At 42.6% G+C, this 23,769-nt stretch overlaps 1 protein-coding gene across 3 annotated transcripts in view; it reads right to left on the bottom strand.

Annotated features, from left to right (window-relative positions):
- The window catches only part of dusp8a (dual specificity phosphatase 8a), a 44,377-nt gene extending 21,003 nt beyond the window's left edge, over positions 1–23,374 (bottom strand). Inside the window, exons 1-3 of one of the 3 annotated variants that reach the window (XM_085166566.1) lie at positions 18,430–23,374; positions 16,085–16,484; positions 3,538–3,676 (exon numbers count right to left, since the gene is read on the bottom strand). In XM_085166566.1, the coding sequence (XP_085022692.1) occupies positions 3,538–3,676; positions 16,085–16,321 (376 nt within the window). In that variant the 5' untranslated portion in view covers positions 16,322–16,484; positions 18,430–23,374. The remainder of the gene's footprint in view (positions 1–3,537; positions 3,677–16,084; positions 16,485–18,429) is intronic. The other 2 variants (XM_085166565.1, XM_085166567.1) reach the window with 2 other exon arrangements.
- Positions 23,375–23,769: the final 395 nt, after the last annotated feature.

Below are 23,769 nucleotides of genomic sequence, written 5' to 3'. Positions count from 1 at the left end.
GTGTGGGCGTTTTAGTAATCCCACGAAAAACACTGGCAGATGGTGCAAGAAAAGATTAGAAGCAATCTCACACATCAGAAAACTCTGTAGACTCACACATTACACAGATGACATATACATCTGCATGTTCCCGCACCTTCATTTCCTCTTTATGACCCAACTGCTGTCATGGCGCTTTTATAATGCTATTTTTGCATGTGTTTAATTTCCTAATTTCTAGCTGTCACCCCCTCAACTTAAAGTACCTGAAAAAAAAGGACTAAAATGTGCTATGAATAAAACATATTGTTATTTTTATCTCCACCTCCCTTCCACTTGAAAACACTACCCAACTCTCTTTTCATCCAGGCTACTCATGAGCTTTCAAAAAAGCTCATGAGTAGCCTTTTTGAAAGTTCTCTTTTTATTCTGTCTTGCATATTAGACTGCTGAAACTAGAACACGGCAGCAAAACATTTCATGCTGTCAGTTCTATAGCGGGGCTGCTGTGACGTATGACACAGCTGGCATCAGCTAACATACCACCTAGCCCCACACTAGCAGGGAGTGTTCAGCGTTGTCTCCAATTTGGCTATGTGCTTGCAGATTGGTGGGAAATGCACAAACTTTAGAGCCACTGGGGAGGCAGCTGGCTCCAACCAAGTGATGATCTCTCCCTCTACACACACACACACACACACGCTATCAGAACTCTGAAAAAGGCAAGACGCATCAGCTTGAGCTCCAACTGGGTGAGATCACCACTGTGTTAAAAATACAGCTGTCCTGAGAGAGGCATGTTTCTCACAAACACTTTCACGCAATCAATGAAGTAGCATAACCTTAACCTTTGTGCTTGCATGGATTCACAAGGACACTTTCAAAGTACAACTACATCCAGCGTGAATACATTCTTTAATACAGGGTGAGAATCTGCATTAGTCATTTCATTCACAAAAACAATTGCCCTTTTGGGACAACGCTACCAGTACGACGTTTTCCACATGTAACGACATCGTGTGCTTTCCAGTTGATCAATTACTGAATGGTGGAAACCTGAGAGGGGTCACAGATTGTTTTGGGATCAATATGTTCCCAGGGCATTCATTATGATTGTGTAACATTTCATTCAGGCAGCTTATCTGGCATCTCCTGTCTTATTCCCCCTAGTTTAAAGGAAATTTACGTCAATAAGCATTAGGTTTAAAAATGCAAAAAACATAAATCCCTTTCAGAAATATTGCGCTAATCTCCCTTTGGCAAGCGTCTGCATAACTGACATTTAAGGTAGAAAAATCAACCTCCCCCCAGACAGGCAGCTTCATAATTATTCTCGAATTCACCGTGTTCATCCCATTTATGGATTCTTTTCATCTCGCAATCCATTTCTCCCTCCTTTACCCACCCACATTACCCCTCACTGGATTTGCACCAGTGCTACACTCTGCGTAGTGTGTACGTCTGGTGTGAGGCTGAAAATAAGTCCTCAGTCAGATATGAGGTCACCGCGGGAATTATTAGTAGCATAAATCAGAGGTTCAGTAGAAGGGAGGTGTAAAAGCATAAGGTGGGCGGAGAGGGAAATTATTTTTTTAAATTTGGGAGACGGGAGTAATGCCAATTAAAGTCAAGAATGAGGAGGCAGAAAGAGGACAAAAAAATAAAGGATGGACAAAAAGAAGCATAAGTTTTTACTCATTATTTAATCCATTACTTTATTTGGGTGGGTTTCATTTTTGACATCTTTGGCTTTTATTTAACAGTAAAGTACAGAGAGTGGATGGGAAAGCAGTGAGTGAGTGGGAGGAATGGCTGGGGAAAGGCTAGTGCATGTGGTGGCCTTCGGTCATTCACAAAACCAGGTTTTTAGGAGGCAAGTGTGACATCTTCAGATGAGTAATTCTGTCAAACCAGTGGCCCATTTTGAAAAATAGTTTTCTTGCATGCCTGATTTGACTGCTCTGTGAAGAGCTCGAGATCCAAGATGGCACATCGTGACCCCTGACCTTTGAACTTTCTCTGTGCTCAGTTTGTTCACAAATCACACATTGTACCACTGTGGGGGTTTTTTGTAACAGAAAAGACAAGCGTCCTTTTAGACACCAGGCACTTCGCCGCTGCAAACTGTACAGACGCAATGAACAAGAATGCCCGTCATCCCCAATTATAATATAAACATTGTCACATTAATAACACTTAAAAATCCTGACAAGCATATCCTATTCTTATCTCTAACACCTTCACACTGATGCTTTTTTCCCCACATAAGCAGATCCCACAGCAATCGTTCACATAACGTCATAATGCATGCAGGCACATGCATGCAACACCACCCACCTGCATGCATGCACTGCAAATACAGACAAATATTATGTATACAACGCTGCTGCTAGCTCCACTGACCCCAATATTACAACCACCCAAACAAAAGCGGACGCCATTGGCTGAGTCCTACAGGAGAATATTCTCTGCCACTGTTGTCGTGGAAACAGCAGAAAAGCGGGGACAAAAATGGAAGAGGTGTGATTCCTCTTTTTCTTCCTCTGTTGAAGAAACACAACGAGAACGAGACGAGATTGATAACGAGGAGGGAGCTGCTGACAGGGGGTCCTTCAGTATTAACAAAATCCTGGCTTTTCGGCAATCAGAGAGTGTGCGTTTGTGTTCGTGTGTGTGTGAGGCATCAAACGCGGTCGTGTGTATGCACTTTGTATGCACGGGCGTGTCCACCCAAAGCATGCGCTCAGTACACTTCTGTGACAAATTGTAGAGGCTGTGTGCTTTCAGGCAATCCTAGGCATCCGTGAATGACTCATGAAAAAAGCACTAATCTCCCAGCGGAGGGAAGAGGAGAAGAATGGGGATGCAGAGAGAAGAGCCGAGATTTGCAAGAGCAGCGTGCCTCCGCTGCCTCGTTTCAAATCCTGACTGAGGCAGATTACACTCCCCATTCTGCACTGACATATTTGGGACAGATTCATAAGCCTCGGCGGGTGGATATGTGTGTGTGTAATATCATCCCTTAAAAAGCTGCAGCCACCACAATCAAGATGTTATTAACTCAACGACTATTAACAGTCTTGGTGCGGCTCAATTATAAATCTCAGTGTGCTTAGTGGACACTACGACAGGGATAAATAAGGCCAGAGGATTGAAAGTTGAGCTGCACCGTTACTGCAGAGATGCTGGGTAAGGGGAAGAGTGCAGGGGAGTTTACTTCCCCTCTCCCTCCTGTGCTCACACATACCTGCAAACCTTACACCACGAAGTCAGAACACTAGTATAGTGTTAAGAAATGGGGAACTGACTAAGGGCTACATTGTTGTCCTGTTGTTCTCATGAGTGACATCTGCTGATCAAACTGTGCAACGACAACAGTGCACCTGTTCGGGCTACAATAAATAGCAGTGCATACACACACACACACAAAGGAAAACAGGCTTTGAGATATACAAAGTCTGCTCTTTCCCCTTTTCTTTTGCACCACCACCAACACCACACACGTCCTTAACATTCAGCACCTGCACCTATGGACACACATGTAGAAACTCATCTTACCGGTGAGAAGGGAGACTTTGTGGAAGGTGCCCTCCAACTTTCCCATGAGAATGTGCACAAAACCATCTTTGGACAGATGCCCTGCTTCTTTGGAACTCTGGTCATAAACCACCACTTCCTGCTTCCTGCCCAGCTCCACCTGCACAGAAGATAAACAACAAGGAAGAGAATTGATTATACAACAAAAGATATCTTGTGTCAAAGCCAGCAAGGAAGTGGGAGTTAGAAAAAACTGGAATTTCTATCTAATTGGCATCTTGGGTAATTTGGGACTTGGGACAACCCCAGCATTTGAATCTATGACATGTATTCAAACTTGTGGGTGCGGTTTGAGGAATATTTTCTTTCGCCTGAGTAAACCCAGGCATTGTAAGAGGGCATTCTGATGACGCGGTGATGGTAAATGAGCTGCGGCAGGGACCAAACCTGTTTCCTCAAACACCTGACCTCTGTGCTGCTTTCACATTTTCCAGGAAGAAGCAACAAAAATAAAAAAGAAATAAAAAGGAACTCACAAACACACCACTGGGTGTTTTGACAATAAACTTTTACTGGTGCCTGTGACTGCAACAGTAAACAGCAAGCACTGCGCATGCTTATAGTTGTAAGATAATGCACAGGACTATGAATATTGCATTAGGGTAGGGTATTGCACTGTTCAGTCATAATGTTTTGCTTTGGACAAATATGAGAAGGATGATTGCAGTAATAGAGGATAAAATCATGAAAGCTGGCTGCATAGCGAAGGGCGTGGACATCCAGTGGCTTCATAGTGATGCTGTTTATGTCAGATTGGGAGAAAGATGAGAGGATGTGAGCATGCGCTGATGCGACAAAGTATTTCTTTGCGTGTGTGTGTTTGCATGAGGGAGCATGTGCATGAGGCTGCACACAAACTAGCCAGGCTGTGTTCATTCTCCATGTTGTCAGGCAGGCTTTGGTCACATGATCGCCAGGCAGCGCCTACTGCAGCTATGAATCACTACCTCACTGAACCGCCACTGGACAGGAGACGGGAGAGGGAGCGGGAAGGAGGGCCAGCTACAGGGAGAAAAGGATGGAGGGGGATTGGGGTGAGGTGTGGGGGTAACTACACATTCGGTCAGTGAACAATAGAGACAAAAATTGAGAAAAAGAAAAAGGGGAGAAAAAAGGAATTTAGGAGAGGAAACAGAAGACGGAGCGCGGCGACAATGAAACAAGACGAGTCGTGAATTCTTTGTGTACCTCGGTAAACAACAAAAGCACATCATCCTTGTGTGCAAAGTGTCGCTGAATATCCGCTAGCTTCCACTTCCTCAATGTCTCTTTGCTTTCTGTGCACATGAAGGCACAATGGCGATGACAACTCATGATATACACAGCTCCACAGTGCACCGGGAGCGCGTTTGCTAATGTTTCTGCTTACAGAGCAGCTGTAGCAGAGTGGCTTGGAAGACTGCCAGGCAGGTGATTTAGACAGGACAAGGTCAGTCTCTGAAGCATGCTAAAATCTCACTCTGGCTTAATAAAGGCTGACTTAGCTAAGCCTGCCTGCATCCAACACCAATACTGACCTAAAAGAATGAAAACCTGGGGTCTCGTTTATAAAACAGACCCATTTTAAGCTCTCAAATGACTTATGACAGGGAACCATTTAGAAGTGGTCATTTACAGCAAAGCCTGCAGTGAAATTTACATGAGCTTTATGCACGACATGGCAGCAAACATCAATATCTGCAAAAAAATAATCCCAAACAACATACATGATGTGATATTCTATAAATAGTTCATCCAATGTGAAGGAAGTAACCAGACCTATATTATGGGATTGCAAAAAGACTGACAATTAGTGCTGGTTAACATCTTATAGCGACAAGCAGCCTACTGTTAACAGCTTCATAAATAATCTGCAACACAGACCATCAGAAAATTGCAAACACCCTGGTTTCTTTTTATTCTATTTATTAGCATTGCGATATTTAGACTTCTTATCTATATCACCTAAAGTGGTTGCGATAAACAACTGTTGCTAAAATACGCTGCAAAAATAATAAGATCATGGTTTGTGTGCAATGCAGCTGTGAGGCCATCTGGCCCAGTATACACTCACGTACAAAATATCAACCAGATTAAGAACAAAAAAAGAAAGAGCCCGGCGGTGATTAGCATTAATTTAACCGTAATTAAAGTGCACCATTTCTATGATTTCCTGTTTTAGCATTAAACTGCCCCACAATGCACAATTTGTTATTTACCCTGCGTCTCTTTGTCTTTGTTTTAAATTCCCTGCATCCTTCATCCTAACTAACCCTGGATATTTTGGCTAATAATCCTAATGGGATCAGATCTAATTTGGGAGTCTGATCTCAGTGCCTGAGGATTACAGGCCTTTAACCGTACAAACGTGCGTTAACACAAATATAAACACGCCGCTCAATGCACACTTTGGTGTTGTTTCTCAGCTGCACAGTCTAAAAGGTTTAATTTCTAACGTGAAAACATGGAATGAATCTGATAAAGGAAATACTGTCGCTGTCTGTGAAACTACTGTGTTCATGCATTACATAGAAAACATCATAATTAAATACTTTTCTCAAACAACCACAGATACTGCAGTTGCATTTTTTAGCATTTTATTTTCACAGGTTTGGTGGTACTACCACAATATAGAAAAAATATATAAATTTGCTGCAAATGATGTAATTAAGTGACAGTTAAATGCCATTTTGATGACTATTTTTTGATAAATTAGATCTCACCTTATTCCCTTATAAGACAAAAAGAAATGTCTAGATTTGTTAGAAAGTATAAATGGCATAACAGATAGAAGAATATTACACCAGATGCTAAAAACTACCCATCTGGTTAAGCATGTGAAACACATGGAGGTTGCTGCAGTGTTGGAGGTCAACGACCCAGGGCTGGGACTTGCTGTCAGACTGCAGCAGTAGTACAGGTCCCTCATCCCTCTGCAGTGCTACAGCATCACTACTATTACAGTACTGGCCCAGGCTCTCTGACGCATGCACACTGCAGGTACACAAGGAATGCCACTAGCAGAGAGGAAAAACAAGGGATGAAGGAACAGAAGAGGAAGCCAGGGAAAGGAATGCCAAGAAGGGGGATCAGACGGAAACTTGAGGGAGGATTAGATATAAAGCAAGAGAGGGATGGAGGGACAGAAGGTAGCACTAGCACACCAAATGCTACAATCCTGCTGCACCCAGGTCTCTCTAAAGGAGCTGGATACCGGAGCCACAGCAGAGAATAAACAACAAACATGAGAGGCAAGATGCATAAAAGAAATTCTATTAAATGAGATACACAGAGCTAGAAAAAGGATAACATTTGACCCTGAAAGAGAAAAAAATGAAGGGATTGGGCAAGAGAGTGAGAAGTCCCTGTACACTTCTAACTGACCCTGTTATAAAATATGTAAGGAGTGGAAGAAAAACGAGGTTGGAGACAAGGCTGCAAGTCAGGGCATGGACTTGGTGTCAATGCTCCTCTGAAGGGACACACACACACACACATAATGAAAGATAACTGATGGGTAGCTTGGCAACAGAAGCTATCTATGAAATAAGGGAAGTGCTGTCGTGCTTTACGGTAAAAGTTTGTGCAAAAAAGTGATATACAACTTCCCTCTGACCCCTGTCTTGCTGCTGACCAGTGACAAGGTCAGTGCTGAGTGGGAGTCTGTGTGTGTGTACTGGTCTGTGACACAAATCTAAAAATGGACCCACATTCCTGAAGCACAGTCCGGGTCCCCTCACGGTGTCCACTCTGGGAGGACCCACACAAAACAAGAGGAGTGCGGTACGAGCCATCTTCAGTTAGCAGTAAATTCTTCAGTAACGAGGAGCTGAAGAGATACAGGAAATGGCAATAAACGGCGCATTACGAAATCTCTCTTTAAAAAGACAGCACTGTGAGCAGGAGTCAGAGTTTTTCATACTGATTCACCAAAAAAAAATTAAGTGCATACCACCCATACGCCTATTATTTCAGTTGGTTTCTGGGTACATTTCTAACATTATTTCTATGCCGATGTGGCACCAACTGGACCAAACATTCAACATTATACACGGTATATTGCATGTACTCTAGTGTCCCCTTTTAAGTATTCAATAAGTCTGTTTAAGACCCCGGCTCACAGGTGCAAGCTACACCTCTCGCGACTGTCAAGCTACCACCCTGGGGATGATGATGTCATTGACTGAAACTGGCAGCTGCCACCTCCATCGGTGTGATATGCGTGTGTGAGACACGACCAACTGTGCTCATAAGATGTGGAAAGAGGTATATAATATGGTTCAACCTGGGTTCATAGATCATTTAGATTCCAGCCTTAGTATGGGGAATAACTGTGAAACATCCTTTAAAGTAAAACTTTACACCTGAATGAAAGTGAATCTGACCGGGATGTGGGTATGTGGCATGGTGGTGAAAGCTCCTGACGACTCTGTGCATGTGCAGCGTGAGGTCATCCCTGATGATTTCTGAGATGTGGTCACCTGATCTGGTGTGGTCACACCTACATGTTGGTGAATATCAGGGATCGTTTAGCACACAGACACACATAAGGCCCTGTTCAGGGTACACATCTATATACAAGTGAATTTTTATACTTTTACATAAAAGTACACAGTTTGTCTGTCTCAGCACGGATGATCTGATATCGTCGTGTTGGTGTTGTTCCCAGATCATCATGAAAATGTTGTTCCAGGTTCAACATTGCAAGTGACCAATCACATTATTGTGACATTATTCTTTTGCGCACCAACCCATTCGTGCATTTATGAAATTCCAATGTTGCAAGGACAATATCAATTCTGCTTAGCGTTTATTAAAGGGTTAGGGTCCGTTGATCGGCGGACAAAGGCGGTTTCTCGCAGCTTAAGTACAGTTTTTTGTTTTACGCCGGTTTTTCCCGAAGTCGCAAAAGTATGACATCACAACATTCTGATTGGTCACTTGCAATGTTGATCCTGGAACAACCTTTAGTATGATGATCTGGGAACAACACCAACACGAGGATATCAGATCGTGCCTCAGTACACAGACTTCATTTTTGTCTGTAAAGAAAGCATTCATTCTCTTTATGTGAACACCTCATCATCCTCCCAATTCTTTATATAATGAAGCCATGTTTTGTATCCCAAAATCCTCTCCCATGAACTCACACTAGAGCAAAGAAATATACATATATTATATTTTCTGTAATTGTTAGTTTTGCTTTGTGATTAGATCTGAAACTATATACAGATTATGACATGTGTGTCTATGTTAAACAGTGGGATCTTAAAAGCAAACAATGACTCAGTGCATGACTTCATCAAAGCAAACATATGACATTATCCATCTCTGTAGAAACACCACTGCTGGCTTTAGCATGTCTGTTTAAACTCAGATAAATGTGAATGAAACACATGGAAATTTCCCATTTTTCCCATCTGGGTCATCTGGGAAATAACCAACACAGAAATTCATCATCTATGTTCTCAGTTCTGCTCTTGCAATCATGGGAGATGACACATGAAACACGTGTGATGTCCTTGATGGTAAAACACAGTCTGTGTCAGACACTCGATGACAAACACTTTTTGATCATAACAAAGTAAATAACTATTTCCTCTTTAGATGCACATTTGATTTACTCATGAAAGTGTAACTTTTTTCATGCAACATGGAATTAAGCATGAATTAACGTAAACATGCTGTAAGAGAAAAATGGAAAAGTCGCCATTTTAATAAGAAAATCCTATAAGAGAAATACAAAAAATGTAATTAGATTTTTTATAACACCCAAAATTAAGAACAAACATGCCTCATTACCACAACTGTGTTGGAGGAGCTGTGGAGAGGTAAATGTGAATCATTCCCATGTGTTCTGGGTCTGTCCCAAGATTACAAAATTTTGGGAAGATGTTCATTTAGTTATAGGTAAAATTCTGGGTTATGCTGTATCTAAGACTTGTACATTATTATACTTTGGTGTCATTACGGGAAATGTGATGAAAGAAGATAGAAACATATTGAAAATTATGCTTGCTGCCTGTAAAAAGGCAATTACAAGAAAATGGAACAAGATAGACCCACAATCACAGGACGAATGTAAAATTATAGATGAAATACAAACCATGGAACAACTGACCTACAGAATAAGGACTCAGATCAACACCATAAAAAGTGGGAGAAATGGACTGAGTACATAAACCCAACAGGATAAAGACCAACACATTGATAATGAGAAATGATCAAATTGTAGAAACAAAGAGATCCAACATGTTTTTTTTTTTGTTTGTTTGTTTTTTGTTATCCTACTTTTTGTATATATCTTTTTGTTTTTGTTGTTGTATAGTGTATAGTGTTTAAAGAAAAACAATAAAAAGAAAGAAAAAAAAAAGAGAAATACAAAAAGATGAATTCTTGCAACTGGAGCTAATGAGATTTATTTTTTAAATTGCCTTTCCATATGGGGTTCCCTATCATGCATCATTACAGCCGCCTCCTAACCCTTGACATGGAGGATAAACACAACATATGGTGTGTCATCAGTGGAATTGATGGAGATCTTCTACATTGCATAAATCCATTAGTTGTTCACGTGCCGTCTCTCTCTGTTCGGCGGGGCACTCAGCCGATATCACCGATTAAGATCACAGACAAGATTACAGCCTTTCTGGGCTTTATTGCTGCATGCCCATTATACCAAACAAAAACAATCAGCCTATTGTTCATTATCATGTCTAAAATGTTGGTATCACAACAGCTGGAGAATATTTTCAGGTGTAAAATGAATGTTTCCATAAAGGCATCACATTGGTGCGGCTGCAGCTAACAATTATTCAGTTATTTATTGTTTTTTGATTATACAGTGAAATTGGAGAAATATGTTTAAATCTGTTTGCATAATTTCTTCAAATTGCCTGTTTAGTCTGACTAAACGGGCTAAATGGCTAAATGGGCGACCGTGGCTCAGGGGGTTGGGAAGCGTATCTGTAACCGGAAGGTCGCCGGTTCGATCCCCGGGCTCTCTGTCCTGGTCGTTGTGTCCTTGGGCAAGACACTTCACCTACCGCCTACTGGTGTTGGCCAGAGGGGCCGATGGCGCGATATGGCAACCTCGCTTCTGTCAGTCTGCCCCAGGGCAGCTGTGGCTACAACCGTAGTTTGCCTCCACCAGTGTGTGAATGTGAGAGTGAATGAATAATGGCATTGTAAAGCGCTTTGGGTGCCTTGAAAAGTGCTATATAAATCCAATCCATTATTATTATTACTAATAGTGCAGAAATCACAAAAGGAAATCAGCAGCATTTAGAAAGCTGAAAGTGACTGTTAAGGGTTTCACTTGTTGTCATTCGACTTTCCAAAACACTTTTTTTCCTCTCTTGATCTTGATTAAATGTCTCAACCAATTAGTTAATACCCATTACAGAGTCCAGTACTGGGGAATTGCTCAATATATATCAATTTTCTTTTTTTTGGTTATTTATTTATGCGATATTGATTTCAGCATTATTCTATTTTGCAAGCAGAAATCCTAAATTTTACAAGCTCACTCCATCACATCTGTCTTAAACTTGATGCACTACATCTTGGTCAGTGTGCTGATACAGCTGGTTTCTTCAGTTTACATCAAAAATGCAAAAATCAGCTACATTTTCATCTGGAAACCTACTTGTGGTTATAAATATTTAAGTTCTGCCACATTAACAGATTTGACAGCTCATAAGTGTAACGTATCTATATGCAGGCATGCTATTTCGTTTAACAAAAGCGTGGGGTCCATGTCTATATAGAAGAGGAAGGGTGCTTCCCCAGGCTGGTTGCTGGTAGTGAAAACCTCTGGTCCATCTGTCAGGCCTGCCCGGCCGGCTGTCCCCGTCACAGCAGCAGGGATTAGCCAGGCTTAAGCCAAGAAACCAGCCGCCTGCCCTCTAGCCTGTCGGAAAAGGCATGAGGAAGCCCCGTTTCCGACTAAGCCTGCGCTCTCCCAGCAGAGGTCGTCCATCATCTAGCCTACTGTGTCCAGTCCTCTACACCTACATTAATAGAGAGCATTAATAAAAGGAGCTATGAAGGGATGGAACGTGAAAGGCAGAAGAAAGAGGACACCATTTTGTTTGCTGCTGTTCTGTTCATTCAGCTCAGTTAACTGAAGCATTGGGAGCTTCGATGAAAGAGGGTGAGTGCAGCGCCTTGGGGGACGCAGGCTATTAGTTCTCAATGGGATGCGAGGCGAGAGGCAGCTGGGGAGGAGGCGGAGGCAACAGCCCATCCATGAATACTGTCAATGCTGCTCTCCTGCTTCCTGCATTCACTTCCCATACAAAGAGCCACAATGGTGTCCTTTGGCGTTTTGGCTGGCTGAGACAGCTCCTGGAGATGCTCAGAGCCATGTGGGGGGTACAGACGATGGTGTGTGTGTGTGTATGGGGGGGTCAGTCGGGAGCTGGCTTAAACACCACACAGCCAATCTGCACGTGCCCAGCCCGCGGCCTGCCAGTGGCCACACAAAAGGGATGATGTCATGCTTAGCCAATAACAAAAGAGTCTGGGTCCGTCAGGCCCTCCTCTCTAACCCGGCTAGTTCCAGCTTTATCCAGCCTAGCATTAATCGCAAGCCTTATCCTCTTTACTGGGGGTGGGGAATGGATAATAACAAAGCAGGCATGGGACAACGCTAGACAGTGAGAGGAGAACTGGAATAAACTAATAAGAATCGAGGTGGTCGCGAGCAGCTGCAGGCTATGGTTGCAAAACAGACAGACAGAGCTGTCACGAGAATGAAAGTGAGCGAAATCAGGAGGAAGCATGGCTCTGTGGGGTGCCACAGTGTGAGATCTGCCAAGCACAGAGCCCCACACAGAGACGAACCCAGAGACGGAGCACAGAAACACGCTCTAGCGCGCTGCACTCAGGGCAAGTAATGAAACTGAAACTCTGACAGTGATCCAAAGCCTCAAATAAACATTTCTCCAGCAGCAGCTTATTTAAATCCATCGCTTTCTCTTTGTTGTCTACATCTCGAGTGTTCAAAAGGTTTTATTTTTGGGTGTGTATGATCTCGGCTAAAATAAAACCATTATCGGAAAAAAACTGGATCTTTTGGTCGGAATAATACAAGTATTCAGATACAGAATCTTCTGGCTGATAATGGTTCATGTTAGGTGAAAATAAAGGCATGTGGGGTCGACTTGCACTAAAGCATTAGAGCAGGTATATAGGGACTCTCGGTTAAATATCCCAGGTGCTATTAGTGGAACTGAAGTTCATTTTACCATGTAGACGCTGTCTGTCATCTACAAATGTTAAAGTGTAACCCAGCAGGAGCAATAAAGTAATAAAGTCTAAATATTTGCCTTTTTTTGGGACGTGATGTTTTTAGTTATGAAAGATGTACCAAGCAGGTAAATACATGTCAGCCAGTTTGGGGCAGACACACAATGGCATAACATGGAAGCTGGTCATAAATCACTCTTATAAATAGGCTCAACAGAATAAGATGAGTGGCAGGCCAGACAATCAGATCGCCTCCTGGCAACCAGGAAGTAGAACAACAAAAAAGAAGTGTGACCTGCCGTTCTGAGTCACGCCTTAAAAAATTTTTTCACTCACCTGGCAAGTGTCATGGGTTGCTGTCAATCATTTATTGCACTGGGTGTAACTAAGTTAAATATCTAAAAATAACATTTGAAGCCAGGAGGCTGAAAATCATCTCCCATGTCCTCTACAGCGTTTTTGCTTTCTGTATTCAGTCAAGCAAAACTGTTAGCTGATGAATGCATGCGCAAACATGCACAAAAAAGCACATACCGCACACAAAACACACTGATGTCAACCCTCCTCCTCTCCCCCTGCTCCCCCCTCCGCCCTCAGAGATCCTTCAGTTTCACACAGAGACTAAAAATACAGGAGTCAGCATGCCGCGGCTGGACAGGCCATGGAAAGAAGGCTGTCATATTCGGAGGAGAAGTCATGGAAACCAGAAGGATCCGATTTCAGGGCCACTGATAAGCAACAAACATACAGTATGCGTGCCTGCCCGCCAAATATAGCATCCACTGATGTGCTTGGCTAACACAGAGGAGGCTAGTTTGGAACTACAGTGAAACGCAGGTCAGGCTGTTGGTAATAATCTCAAACAGCTGGCGTAAAGTCAGCATCTTGCATGACGGCACTTCAACGGTGTGACAGCGTGCTGACAAGGGAACCTGAATCTGAGACCCCAGGCTCAAAGAAAGTCCTCCTATATCAACCCACTGCACCTACTGCATAATGAATACATGCTACAAGCAGAGCTGCTATACTAGTAAACTCTAAGGCTACGTTCACACTGCAGGTCTTGATGCTCAATTCCTATTTTTTAATCAAATCCGATTTTTTTGTCTGCTCGTTCACACTACAGATAAAATGCGACAGCAAACGCGCTCTAGTGTGAACGCTCAAAGCGGCCCGCATGCGCAAAAGAAGATGTCAAACACAACGCGCTCTGTTTAGACCCAGAGCAAACAGTATTGTTTGACTGATGGCCCTTAATATGAAGACTTCGGACTTCACGTTTCCCAATTTTTGCTTTAAGTTATTTTGTTATTTACATAATAATGTAAATAACCTAATAATTATCGTTATTGCTGTTTTAGAGGAGCGGTGCTTCAAAGGATAGTTTCAGATTTCTGTCAGAATCTGCAGATTATACAGTTCAAATAAAATGTTAACGTTTCTCCAACGTTGTCTTCCCAGCAGTTTCACCGGATGGCCAGGAAGCGTTCGCGATGTCTTCTCGGGCGCTGATAATTGGCGTCACGTAAAAGACGGATTTAATGCGACTTGACCGTTCACACAGCAGTCGCTTTCTAAAACATCGGATATGTATCGGATTCAGTACCACATATGAAAGTGACCCAGATCTAGGGATGGGTACCGGTATCCGGTGCCATCATGGCACCGGTTCTGACATAAACGGTAGTAACCAGACCGAAAAGCAGCGCGCATTTCGGTGCTTTATTTCGGTGCTTTTTTTTCCTGAGCTGTGATACACTTTCTTCTTCCTTACATTTATATTGGCGGTTGGCAAACAACTGAAAGGTGCATTATCGCCACCAACTGGTATGGAATGATACACTTTAGATTCTAGCCAATCATTTTACGTTTCGAGGATAGTAGGCGGGTCCAGGTACGTACGTTCTTTTAGAGCAGAGCTACAGATTAAAAATGCCCAAGGCAAAGCGGTCAAAAGTCTGGCTGTACTTCACAGCAAAAGATGCAAACTCAGCAGCCTGCAACAAGTGCTTTAAGCTGATACTGTCAAAGGAGGTCACACTTTAAATCCGATGAACCTAGCCCTGCCAGTGTAGCAGAAATGATGATGGCAGCAGCAGCCGTTCTTCTCTGCGTGAGTAGCTTAATGTTGTTCGTGTGTAATTTACGTTGAGTAAGCTAACCGCGTTATTAAATTAATGCATGTAACGTGAACTAGCAAACACCATCATAGCTACATGCGGCTGTCTTCTTGTTTGATGGCAGATACTCCCTTCACCCTGGCCAAAAAGGCTAAAATGACCGAAGAAAAAGTGGAAAACAGCTAAACATGAGAGGTTTTTGGACAAAGTTTGTGTTTTTTCCATTGTTTAAGCACTGCTTCCAGCCCAGAGTGATACCATATATGCCGTATACCTGCAGAAAAGACTAACATTGTTATCTTTTTACAAAAAAACAGCTGAACATGAGAGGTTTTTGGACCAATTTTGTGTTTTCCATTCTTTAAGCACCGGTTTGGGCACCGTTTAAGCACCGGCACCGTTTCAAAAGTACCGGTTTGGCACCGGTATCGGATAAAACCTAAACGATACCCATCCCTACCCAGATCGGATTTGAAAATATCGGATTTGTGCCGTTCACACTGTCACACCATGATCGGATATGGGTCGCATAGGGTCAAAAAAATCAGATTTGATGCGCTTTCGCCTGCAGTGTGAACGTAGCCTAAATGTGAGCAGACGAACAAACAAAAATTTGTAAATCACCAAGGTGTGCTTGGGACAAGTCAATCAGTTGTTTAAAGGAGTTATTTCAGTCTGTGGGTTGAGGGAGTTTATGAAGCGCAGAAAGCTCTAAATATAAAAACGCGAACCATTTTTTGAAATATTCAAATTCAATCAAGTTCAATAAGAATATGAATACCACTCATGTTCTTCAATACGAGATCAATATGAGTTTCGTAATTGTAAAACTACCAGCATCTTAAATTTGGCTAGGCACAAAGACTGCACACAGGGGAAACGGCTAGTTTGGCTCTGAGCAAAAGTGCTCCACTTACTGGCAATTAGCATGCTTTGTCTTATTTATTCGTGAGAAGTGTAAAAACATACAAATGACCATTTTAAGAGGTTTTAGGAGTAGATTATGAAGCAGGTGGGAATCAAGTGTCTCACCGTTATCAGCAAGGTAGGAGCTTGGCATAATGACAGCTTGGCACTTAAGTGAATGGCTCTCTAATCACATTCTACCACCCAAAAAGCATCAGCTGTCAGGTAGCCTTAATTGAGCTTTAACTCACCTTCACTTTGCCATTGGGTTGAAGCAGCTCAGTGACAGACACTTTGTCCTGCTGCAGCCGCCTCTTCACCAGCTTCGAGCAGCAAACGTTGACCGCGCCTTGTACGTGTGACGCATTGTACTCAGAAAACGTCCTGCTGTCAATCACCAGCAAGCGGCCTGTCCCTCTCTGGATGAGGCTCGCCAGGCGCTTGATGTCCATGGCGCTCTTCTTGTTGGGCCCTTTCTCCCCTGCCATGATGTAAGACGGGCTGAGCGGTAAGCTAGGGTCGAAGACGTTGGGGTGAGGGGGTAGCGGGGTATGAAGAATGAGGGGTAGATGAGAGAGGTGGAGGAAGGAGGAGATAAGGGTCAGTGGAGAAGGGCTACCACTGGAGCGGGCGCTGGGAGATCCATGGTGCCTAAAAGAAGAAGCGACAAAAAAAAAAAAGGAAAGAGAATTAAGTTAGCAAAGCATTCATGGAGAAATGTAAGAACGCGACAAACATGTGATCATAAAGGGCACGTGTTGGTCTAAGCTTCACTCGATAGCTCCATGGTAACAAATAAAGCCCTTCAAACTCAACTGCTGCAAAGTCACAACAACGGATCCATTTCACACACATTTCCAATCCTGACTCTAGCACAAGAATTCACACGTACTTTTGATCTTTTGCATTATCTTTTATTAGCAGATATTTAGCACCTGGCATTTTAAAATAACCACGGTGCTATAAAGATGAATACAAAAGTTATTTAAAGACTTAAAAGCTGACCGGATCATCCAACGAGATTTAGCAGTCCCGGGATCTGAAGGAATATCACACATCTGAAGACAAAGACTTAAATTCGTAAGTGTGAGTGCCTGTGTAACTGTGAAGGCTGGTGGTTGTTGACCGAGGGTCTCTTGTGCAGTAGCTCGTGAAACAGGAAACTGAGAGCGTGCGATAAATTAAGCCAGGGGAATTCAGAGAGCAGGTCTGGACACAGGCAGAAGGCCTGTGTGACATCCTGCGCGTGTGTGTTTGTATGTGTGTTTCAAATTAACCATCCACAAACTTGATGAACTGCCTCCGTCTATCCATCACTTCTAATCACTCTGATCTCCTCCGTGCTCACATTCACCACAGCGCTTTTACCTTTAACATGGGACACACACACACGATCAGTCGTTTATTGGGGTTGTGAGAAACAGCATGTGTGTGCGTGCTAGACTGCACATTACAAAACCGCTGTGCCATTTAATTAAGTCAACATGCAAATGAAAAATAAACCCAGCGTAGGTTGAGGTCCATTTCATTGGTCAACCAGGTGTCATGCGACAAGTAAAAGGTCAGAATGTGAATGCAGACGTGTTGTTTTATTCATCTACAGGCACGCGGTGTCATTAAAAATGAATGGGCCTCTTCTCGTTTACCCCAAAGCGTAAATGGAGGTTTAAACCTCGGCTGAAAAGGAAGAGTGTGAGTGACAGAGGTGCGGTAGCCAAAACAAAAACGATGATAAGGCGATGTTCCTCTTGAGCGGATGGGCAGAAAAGAAAAACAGTTAACAACACTGGTGAGAAAGTGAGAGAGGGGGTTAAACTGGGGAGGAAATGCATCTAATCACTTGTGTCCTGCAACTTTTCACCTGTGGTCTGGCAGCGCCACAGAGGGAGGGAGTGGAGCGAGAAAGGAGAGCTGTGTGGAGGTAACGAAGGATGTTATGCAGCCAGGATCTCTCCAGCCTAGCAACTTAGCCAGCTCAAGGTGAGGGAGAGGGGATGATTGTGGAGCAGAAGGAGAATGTGGGTGAAAAATCAAATGTCACATGCAGACGACCACATCAAACATATGACATGGAGGTTGAGTAGTGCTTCACTACAGCCTACAGCTCCTATTGACTTGTAGTCTGCTGGATGAACTGAACCTGCAGCCGATGTACACATGCTATCGCTGCCTGGCAACACGCCTGATGCAAGAGGAGCAGCACAAGAACATGAAAGAGAGTCTAGAGAGACAGTAGCAACTGCTTGCACTGTTAAACAACAAACTGCTGCTGAATCAGAACGTAGATACCGGCAAGCATTGACATAGATAAAAATTTAGATAGTCAATGAAGGTTGAAGGCAAAACGCCCACTGGCTTGGACAACATATAAAACAGCACAAACAAATGAACACAGTCCACCTGAGCTGAGCTGATCTTTCCTTTAACTGAAAAAGTGAATCACAGTTTATGTGTAACTAGCGTGCTGACATAACTTCACATTATAAGCATCCGGATATCTACTCTGCAGAAAGCTTTGCTGCAATACCAGTTCGCCCCTGTACAAAAAACATCCGCTGCCACATTACAACCTGCACCATCACCTGTTATACCGTACCTTATCTGGCAGGAAGCCTTTCAGTCGTGCAGCTAACAACACAGCTTCGAGGGATGTGAATCTTTTGCTGTCTTTCTCTGTGTCCCTGCCGCTGCTGAGCACAGCATCTGATGCTGCATATGCCTAATGGCGACTGCTCTCCCACCCACCCAGTCTCACACTTTTTCCTCTCTGAATCTCTCCTTCCTTCTCTATCACTCTCTTTCTTGCTTTTGTGCAGTGAACAGAGATGGGGAGGGGATGAGTGTGCAGGTTTACATGTGTGGTAGCCAGAGACGGAGCGCTCTGCATCTTTATGTCGCTTGACTATTGTCCCGTGGCAAACTCAAAAAAAATCCCGCTTCTATGGACAGAAAGGGGGATGGAATAAAAGGTTAATAAGAGAAAACAGCAAGAAAATATGAGAAAGGCAGAGAAATTAAAAGAAGCAACACAGCCATCCACGTGATTACTCAGCATAACAAATATCGCCCATCTCCTCATGCAGAAAAAATGCCCCTCCACATCACATCCAAGCAGGGGAAAAAAAGGAAGAATCATTAAATAAATAAATAAATAAATAAATAAATAAAATAAGCTCCTCACACTTAAGGAAGCAGCATTAGGCTGTGATGCTCCGACTGAACAGAAGAAAACAAGCAAAGAGAAGAGAAAGCAGAGAGACAGACACACTGTGTACAGGCCTGGAGCAGATTTGGTTGCCATGGAAACAGCCCAGGCTGGGGTGATAAGGGGGCACGAAAAGGGTGATTGTGATGGGATGCTCGCTGATGCTGATACAAGATAAAGCTAAAACAGACAGCGGAGCTCAAGAGAGATTCTCCCAACCTGAGCTGTATGTGCACCTTTTATTTTACTCACTTAAAAGAAAATGACCACAAATTAGTCTAAAAGCCACCGACCAAAATTACTTTAATATATTTCTATCTGATGTTTTCCTCTAATGTAGCCCAAAAATCTCACTGCTTTCCCAAAAGCAAGATCACACAGTCAGAAGATCCAGACAGACCAGGTTATGCAGATCCAAGGAGTCAAAACAAAAGAATTACACCACGACAACTTGCAGAGAAACTAGTCTGACTGCTCAACTTTGAGGAAATTTTTATTCCAGATGGGATTTTTTTTTAAAAACCCTACACATCCTTCGGATTTCTGGAAATATTAGCTGTAAATGAATGGTACCCAGGAATTTGACACCCAGCTGTATCTCTTCACCAACCAGTCAACTTGCTGTTCACATCCAAATTTGGCAAAACACACGTAAGTAATGACTTTAAAGCAATTCAATAGGTAAGCACTAAGATGAGTGTAAACACTTCAGCATGCAGCCAAATATGACATCAACTCAAATCATCTTTCTGAGTTATGCTGTTGGATGATGGCCAGAAAGGTGTTTTTTTAAGGACATTATGATGTCACTGTTAAGGATGGCTGTTGAGAACCGGTTCCAAATACTTCATTTGAGCCTTTGAGCTCCACCTATCAATGCTGGTGTGGTTTTCTAACATTTCTACATTGCAGAACAATGACGCTAAAGCAGTGGAGCTTTTCGTAATTCCTCGCATTCAACCATTTGTTTATACTATGAAATCTTTAGATAATAACAAACTGCGTTGACGATAAAAATCCTGCGCTGACCGACATTTCTCCACAAAGAAAACTGATTAGACGTCAACAAGGAAAATGATAAAGAATCAGGGCAATATGCAGAATTGATAATGGTGAAAATCTTATCAACATCCCTCCCTAGTCACAGTGGAACTGACCTATTGGATATAACTCGTCATCGCGTCATCATTTTATGCTAGTAGGATTTTGTGTGTGTTTTCTAATAATTAAGGTGCTTTGTGAGGTCACAGTGACGTCTGAAATCTAATGAACGTCCTCCAGACAAAGACAATTAACAGACTCCCAATCAAACATCAAACAAATCAAACATTTTCCCCTCTTGTCATGCAAAACACAGCAACACAAATCATTGACAGACTCTACTGAAACTCTCTTTACAGTGTTCAATAAAAGACTGATAACAAAAAAAGGTTGGTGCATGTTAACATCAAGCTGAGGAAGTAACTTTATCTCAATAAAATGGGCAACACACGCAGGGGTATTCACAGCCTTTCACCATGGGGGTGAACATGAAGGGCCAGCTCCATGATGGCATTATCAGACATCAGGGACAGAGGCAAACACAAAGAGAGTAACTGGAGGGCAACCAGTGGTGATGTAATACCATCCAGGTTATTCATTAACTCCCTGCATAACGTCACCTGTGGCCACAGCCTTGAGTAGGCTGATATGAAGCGAGCAAGGTTCGCACAATGACAGGCACGACTGGTTTGTTTAGACCACAAACAATTACATCACCAGCGCATCTTGTGCCCTTTAGTCTGTGCAGCAGGCCCTCTCATGAACTCAAGGTTTGCATATATATGTGTATATAAGCTGTCTGTCTCTGTCTCTGGAGTGTTTCACTTATACTTTAAAGGGTGACCACAACAAAGCACTGTGCAGCAGAAGTGGAAAAAACAGAAGAACCGATACAGCATAGCATCGTATTATTTTTATCAAGCCACGGACACTAATTCAAGCAACATCACATCATATTTGCTGAACTGAAAAAGGCATTCAAGACTGGACACGCTTGGCTTAGCTAATAGCTCAGTTGCACTAGTAGTAGTACAAAAGCAGGACAACAACCTTCTTGTATCTGCCAGAAACAAAACAAACCTGTGGTTGCCTTGTGATTGTACCGGATTCTTTTCACATTCTGGGACCAATTGCAACATGCTGCTTTTGTCAATGAACATAACATGAGTGGACTCGACTCAGCTGGCTGCCAAACAGATGTATTCTGATTTTATTCATCTAGAACAGGAAGAGACAGTAACACATTGGTAGCACACTGACGCTGTCTAATAGCAACAATTATGGCAGGTTTTAGTGACAGTGTCTGTGCCTTCCTGCTTTATCTTATTGGATTAACTTTGTGGACATAATTTGCAGTGAAATCACAATCTATTGAAATATTTACCCTTTCAAAATGCCAAAAACTGCAATAATATCAGAATATCAAGTATTTTGATATTATTGTATCATGGGATGTCTGGTGATTGCCACTTCTAATGAGCAGGTACAGGGTCACCTGTTTATAGTGGAGGATTTTAGTAGAGGTTCTTGCAATTGTGTTAAAAGGCAAAATATTAGCATATCATTCAAAATCACGACAGAATGAATAAAGGTATTGTCAGTTAAAGATTAATCTCTTGGTCTGTACAAAGGCCCAAAACAGTTAGCATTATGAGCAGTGTTGTTTTGTCTCACAGTCCAAAACCAAAAGATATCTAGTTGACTTTCCCAGGTGAGAACCTCCTTTATCATTAATTTTCTGTCAGGTAAATAAATTAAAGCATGGCTGTTGTGAGTTCAGTGGCATTCACTGCTTTTAGCTATACAATAATCGTAGTAAACAATTAATTTATAGCTGTAATCAATTATTATTGTGGAATTTAAAAAGAAACTGTTATTGGCACTCCTTAAATCATCAAATTTTTAACAATGCTTACAATTAATGGTTAATAGTTGATGATTGTCTAACCCTGAGTGTTTACCACGACTAATAACCAGTGTAACATGCTGTTGCAGCGGTCATGTCATTTTAAAAAATCGATTTCTTGGTGCAGCTGGACAGCGCTATCATATTGTAAACAACACATCCAAGCATGAAGCCTTCCGGTGTCCTCTCATCAATACTCCCTCAGTGCACTGACTGCTGTAAAATGCAGGGTCATACATAGCTGGGACTACCCCCAGACTCCACTACAATAGCCACATGATATCTAATGTAAATGTAAATAATATCAAGAATCTCTGATACAAAAATACATCGTCAAATAAATATAATGTGTACATATAGAAATGCTCTGAAAAATCAAATACAGACATCATCAGAGATGGGGGCGCACATATACATACACACACAACACAAAAACAAAAACAAAAAAACAGACAAGACGTTGTGTATCGTTTACCAGCGTTCAAAATGATGGAGGCTGAGCGGTCGCAGCGCACTACAATAAACCGACCTACATTAGAAATAAGAATAGACTCCAGTGCGGACAGCAGGCACTGCTTTTAAAAAACGTCGGATATAGTCAGCATCAACTATTGTTATACCCCACACTTACAGAGAGGTTGTTTTGAGTGGGAAACCTGCCCTGGGTTTGTTATGACGCGTGGATATGTCCGCATGCGAAAATGAGCCCTCTCCATTGATCGGGAAGGCTGTGATGACTTTAACCAGCGCGAACATTAAACAGAAAATTCGGGAAGAAACCTAATACACCTACCTTACAATAGGAAACCGGCACAGCGATGTTTTGCACCCCAATAAAACGATCGATAACTTGAACATGGACGAGGTTTATTCCCATTATGAGACGGGCGCGCACTTAAAGAGGGGGGAGGAGTGCGAGATGACGGACTTGCCGCAGCAGCAGCGAGCTGGGCACGAGCACAGGCAACGAGCAGCCGATTCAAACAAACAAATGTCCTTTCTTGCTAATTGACAAACACACTCAAGCACTCACCTCGGGCTCCATGCGTCTGCGGGGTGTTATTCAACTGGCCTCCATGTGTGAGGGGACAGTGGCGTAGTCTTCATGGGGGCTGGCCGGTGTTTACTTGGCGGTGTTGCGGGGTGTACAGTAAAGACCTCAGCTGACAGAGGATGACAGCGCCAGGAGCAAACCAGGCATGAAAGCGCGCGGTGATAGGCTACAAACGGCCTCCTCAGCCGTTCAGCTGGCTCGTGGAGAGCAAGATTAGCTTTACTAGGCTAGGTGAAGGCTAAAACTGTTAGCTGTTATTGTGTGTGTGTGAGGAGGAGGAGGGGGTGGTTAGGTACGGAAGGTGCACTTTAGCACTTTCATGAACTAAAGCGATGAGGTCATGGTTCAGGAGGGAGACGGGGAAAAAAGGAAACTGTGAGGTTGACGTCACTTCCAACCAATCAGCGGCGACGGTTTAGGATTTAGGTGACGTCAGTGATCTGATCTGCGGATTAAAGGGACAGTCCGGCTTTTTTTTCTTTTTTAAAGGAGACGCACTCACGTTGAGTGTGTGTGTATGTGTGTGTGTTTTAAAACTGCCTTACACACAGAAAAAACAGGGATAATATGAATCTTTATTTATTTCCTTATTTTATTATATTCAAATAATTATTATGAAATACAAATCACATAACACCTTTTAAATGTTTCATTTTGTTTTATTTTTATGTGCTCCTTTCTCTTTCTGTTTCTCTTTTATGCCTTATTGAGCAATATTGTCTCGTTATGT

Source organism: Neolamprologus multifasciatus, chromosome 7 (genome assembly GCF_963576455.1).
Source record: "Neolamprologus multifasciatus chromosome 7, fNeoMul1.2, whole genome shotgun sequence".
NCBI lineage: Eukaryota > Metazoa > Chordata > Actinopteri > Cichliformes > Cichlidae > Neolamprologus > Neolamprologus multifasciatus.
Note: the sequence above shows the minus strand (reverse complement) of the source record. Positions and strands in the feature narration are given on the sequence as shown.